A 5,240-nucleotide genomic window follows, 5' to 3' on the forward strand; every position below is an offset into this window, starting at 1 on the left:
AATAAATGAAATTATTATTTAATTAAAACCGATTAGATAATAAAACAAGTTTTTAATTAGGATTTTTTAAGGTATATAAATTGGTCCGATATATGTTTTAAAATGTAGATTAGGCTTAGAACTAACTACAACATAGGACAGCCTTTTTTTCTGTATTTCTAATGAACATTAACACGTTTTAAAAACTCGACATTTTATTTTTAATAATAATAATAATAATACAGTTCACAAACAACAGTTAATACATCGTGATTGCCATTAATTAATAGAAATAATACATATTAATTTGATGACTTAGTCTACATAATACATATTTACATATATTACAAAATATACACAATAGGCACAAATAAAATAAAAAACAAATTACCTAATTAACAAATAGTCTCTAGACAAGGCGTCGAATATTTGTACATACAATACAATTACTGTTAATCATCAACTGATAATTATTTTAAATGCAACTGTTGGTTTAACACTAGCGACTAAAAGAATTGCTTATTTCGCATTAACAATAAGTCAATACAAATTAATTTTCTGTCTGATTTGTTTATTTGCTGACGAAATTGAAAATTAAAATAAATTAAAAGTTCACCAAAAAAAGTTACAAGTTAGTTAGTTTTTTACTTCTTTAGTTGGCAAACAAATACCTCCTGATTCGTCGATGACCAAGTGAATGGGGGTACGACACATCGGACACTCGTTTAGTTGAAAGGCACAGCTTGTGCAGAAACCCCTAGAAGAATAAAACAATATGAAATTACTTTACTTTACTTAAAATCACTAAGTTTTCGGAGCACTAAATGTTAGAAAGAGTATGATTGAAAATAGCGAGCATAGAAATAGTTAGAAACGAGCTATTGGAAAGATTAAAATAAGGTAAATCAATAAGGAAAAGGAATTATAGGGCGGTAGGACACTTACTCAGACATTAAAGTCCAGTTAGAGGCATACTACAAGCAGAAACAGGAGTAAAGAGGGACAAAGGAAGACCTTGATTAAATTGTTTGCAAATAGTGAGGATGTACTGGGTTTGAGAAAATGGGAAGACTGGATAGGAGGTACGTGTTCAAACAATCATTAGTCAATAAATAACACTATGAATTGATTTGATCTAATTTACCCATGGTCACAGGGTATCAGTCTGACAGAAGCTTTAACGTCGTAACACAAAGTACAACAGTCTTCTCCGATGCTCTGTTCCATCAGTTTCTTTAGGAAGATGTGACGAGGCATGACAACCTTATTCTCCGATTTTAACGTATTGTGATCGTTGAAGGAAGAAAAAGGAATGTCCGGCGGATACCGGAAAGGTTCTGCACCGAAATTGAAGCGACAATGTTGGAATGACATGAAACTGGCTGCAGGAAAGAATCCCGACCTAAAACAGTTAATATGTTATGTGCGAAAAAGTATTATGAGAAAAGAAAGTTGAAACTTACGTGGCCATAGTGAACACATGTGTACATGGTGGTAACCTCTGTCCATTTAAAATGAAAACGATTTCGGGTTTTTTGAGGTCCAGAAGGCAGCCCAAAATGTCCCCGGACTTCCACTGACTTACGTTCTGGAATTCCGATTTGGCGTTATACCATATCAACCTTCTGCACCCATCATAAGCTAAAGAATACATATCATCTCCAATACCATAACCCTCCTATGTAGAAGAAGTACATTTTTTATTTGAAATATGTGTGGATGAAAGACACATTACGTCAGACCCTTACATGATTTAAAAACTTGCTATTTTTGGTAGCCCAACCAATCTGCATGACCCCAGAGGTAACAATAAGGACTTCGTAGTACCATACTCCAGAATCAGCCTGCGCTGTACATCGAACGCTTTCAAAGGAGTAGGCGTCGCAACGCGCCTCCAGACCGTCCGGAGATATTTTCAGGTACTCGCTCACGTCTGAAGTGTTTAGCATCGCCCCAATATTCGACATATCCATTGTTTCATAAGAATACTTTCTGTTTTTCAATATAACTGTAAGTAAAAATACATAATTATATTTACATAATTGTTTTTTATAAGGAATAAAGTAAATTACATAAGTTATCTAAGACCCATTGAGCGCAAAATCCAACCTGCCTCCGGAGAAGATCTGTCTCGTTAGCCCATTTTTCTAAGTAGGAAATAGGACACACTTCCATACCCTGAAGCCTCTTCCAAATCGTCGTTTTGTTCTCTGTAGTTTGCGCGAACTTCTCCAAAGCAATCATCGAAAATAATATGATGTGTTCTTCGATTTCTGAATTCTTAAAGTAACACTTAATACTCAAACCCGACCACACAAAGTCACAGCAATACAATTAACGTACCAAATTGCCAATGAGATAATCTAAAATGTTATCAGTTAAAATTCCAAGACTTGTAGGACCCGCTAGTTTTTCTGCTACACATCCAAGGACCACGCAGATGTTCCTCTCCTTTCTGGCGTCTCTTTTCATTTGTTCCATGCCTGTCTCGGAGCATAATTCGAAAGCTGTGGTCACTTTTTGAACAGTGTCCCGAGAAGGCAAAGGGCAATCGTCCAGAAGCAAAATTATGACGGAGGCCCCTAGAGGATCGTCTAAAGGAATCACATTCACCATAGATTTAACTAGTTGAATCCAACCCTCTTCGTGATCGGCTATGTGATGCAGACGTAACATGGAAGGGGGTGGCTCTTGTTCACTAGAATATAGAAATATAAACATCAAAGCAGGAAAACTTATTTACTAGTAGGAGTAGTTAGAAAATTAAATATGTGATAATTATCAGTGATTACTACTCAATGATAAACAATAAAAATACTCAGCTACATTCAACATGGAATGTTTCATGAGTGTATAACGATGCAATGCACAAAAAATTTATTAGTAAAGTGTATGATTCATATCCAAAAATAGACATTGGATTTTATCTAAATAGTTCAATGCTTTTGGATCAATATTTAACTGACCAATCCTTTTAATCTTGATTTTAAAAGAGATACAGTCTTGTAAACAATCTGAATAACAGTGAGTATAAATAAATTTTAAAATTTCCCTTACTTATCTACAAGGGATCCAATTACACTGAGAGTTTCTAAGACTAATGTATCAACTGTGGCTGCATCGACAGGATCTTTTTGCGTCTTTTCCAAGAGGTAGCTTTGTGTACCACCCACAATTGGAACACCATAAGAGGAATTTCTGTCTTCGCTGTTACCATTACACAAATCTTGTTGGGGCAAATAGGCGCTTTCCGGTTCATGTTTTTCCTTGCACCAGCAAACACCCATAATTTGTACACATCGAAGGTTTTTGCAGCATGTGCTTCTAGCTTCACCTGAATCCGTTTGACAACAATAACAAAAACAACAGTAACAGCATCAACAATAACAAAAAAACAAAATCAAGTACGAAAAAAGTTATGTTGGCGTAATAAGGGACATTAACATATTAGCAGTGCAATTATTGAAGGTCCAACTCACGTATCTTTCGATAATTTTGAAAATAGTCGTTTGTAGGTGCAGCATGGATCGTGCAATTATAGCACACACTACACGTAACTTTAGAATGACCGTTTTCAAAAGTAATCCTCAGATTTATACTTTGAAATAGAAATATGTTGAACACTTGTTATTAATTTGCTTATAACACTCCGTTGACGGTTTTGATGAATGTCAATATTATTATGATAGATTGATGTGACAGACTACAACTTTTTATTTCTTCTTTTTTAGGAAGTGTCACGTCATCTATAGAAATAGAAACATCTATAGAGTGTAGAGAATTATATGGAACTTCATTCCACTAGAGAAATCAATGGAATCAATTTAATGTATGTAATAAAAGGACGTATGAAACAGTTTTATCAATGTAATAATATGAATCTATGAATTTTATGCATCTATGGATGCATCTTCTTCAATCTTGTCTGCATCTTGTCCATCTTGCCATCTTGTATTAAATACGACGCTTCGTCTCCATTTTAAAATTTTGCAATTTTACTTTTCCGTGAGTATTTTTATTGTATTTAATGTTTTACTTGTTTAATAATGTAGTTTATTCGTTCTTTTTCTTTATTTTTACAGATTGACGATAAATAAGAGTGGAAGAGTCTTTAATTTGATGCTATTGAAAAAACAGGTTGTCTATTAACTTTTCATCTTGGAGGATCTTATAGTTAATTACGGTGAGAATACATAATATGTATGTATATTACAGCATTGTTGATATTTAATTTAACGTAAATAATATTGAATTGGTGTTTTGTTTCTCCATCTGTGCTCTATGGTACAGGTTTTCCTTCACAATTTTTTTGAATGTCTATCGTTGATGTAATTGTATGAATCTATGAATTTTATGCATCTATGATGCAACTTCTCCGGTCTTGCCAATTGAATCAAATTGAATCTTGTCTTTGCCATTTTGCAATAAATCCGACGCTTCGTCGCCATTTTGGACCTGAGAATGGGAAGCAACATGATATTAATTTGGAATCTAGAACAAGAAATTTCTTGACAATTGTCTGCATTGGGATCCCTCCTAGATTTGGTTTGCTCATCACACTTGTAGACTTTTGAACGCTATCGTCTGCAGTTAATTAAGGTGAGAANGACGCAAAACTGAAAATTTTGTTAAATCTGAAAATTTGTATTAGGAGAGCATAAGTCGCGAAAGGTCTTTTTCAGAGTTCCAAGTTTTAGCGCGGGATCAACTATATATAGCAGTTTTGTTTTTCGTTTTTCTACATCATTCGGCCTTGAAAAGTTTAATTCCACTAGTACTATCAAAATTAAAGTACATTTCCAGTATTATAACTATAGATTAAATTTCTCGAAAGATGTCTTAGTGTTATTTTTAATAAGTAAAATGCTGTTCATATCAAAATAAGGTTTATTTAGCAATTTTATTATATATTGTAATTCACATAAAATAAAATTTGTTCAATAATACATTTATTGTTGCAAATTTATATCATTTATACTAAACACAACGTATGAACATCAACAGATAGGTATTTCAAATAACAATACATGAATATAAACAAAATATCTAAGATATAATACATTCTAACGACTTATAAAAGTTCGAAATAAAATACCTGTAAGAGGATATCAATAAAATTTCAAAGAAAATACAATTATTATACATAAACTGTCATACCATTATTATTTAAATGCAAGATTAGGGAGAAAAAAGCCCATATATTTATTAATTACACTAATTACAACATATTTATCTCATGTAATAGTATAATACATAATATA

At 32.9% G+C, this 5,240-nt stretch overlaps 1 protein-coding gene and 1 long non-coding RNA gene across 3 annotated transcripts in view; one reads left to right on the forward strand and one right to left on the reverse strand.

The window, feature by feature from the left end:
- LOC112904015 overlaps positions 1-4,574 on the forward strand; it is a 27,594-nt gene extending 23,020 nt beyond the window's left edge. The window contains exons 2-3 of the long non-coding RNA XR_003230836.1: positions 3,711-3,984; positions 4,062-4,574. This is a non-coding gene — a long non-coding RNA (uncharacterized LOC112904015). The remainder of the gene's footprint in view (positions 1-3,710; positions 3,985-4,061) is intronic.
- Positions 182-3,709, reverse strand: LOC108737201 (RING finger and SPRY domain-containing protein 1). 2 transcript variants are annotated; one of them, XM_018469923.2, is made up of 8 exons: positions 3,459-3,708; positions 3,037-3,313; positions 2,323-2,677; positions 2,052-2,259; positions 1,728-1,987; positions 1,443-1,657; positions 1,124-1,381; positions 182-736 (listed from the first exon to the last, which is right to left on the reverse strand). In XM_018469923.2, exons 2-8 carry the CDS (start codon positions 3,264-3,266, stop codon positions 616-618), a joined length of 1,647 nt encoding a protein of 548 aa, XP_018325425.1. In that variant the 5' UTR covers positions 3,267-3,313; positions 3,459-3,708; the 3' UTR covers positions 182-615. The 2 variants fall into 2 exon arrangements, with proteins under 2 accessions (XP_018325425.1, XP_018325424.1); XM_018469922.2 differs by having other exon boundaries at positions 3,037-3,709.
- Positions 4,575-5,240: the final 666 nt, after the last annotated feature.

The sequence above is a fragment of the Agrilus planipennis genome, unplaced genomic scaffold (assembly GCF_000699045.2).
Source record: "Agrilus planipennis isolate EAB-ADULT unplaced genomic scaffold, Apla_2.0 scaffold104, whole genome shotgun sequence".
Lineage (NCBI taxonomy): Eukaryota > Metazoa > Arthropoda > Insecta > Coleoptera > Buprestidae > Agrilus > Agrilus planipennis.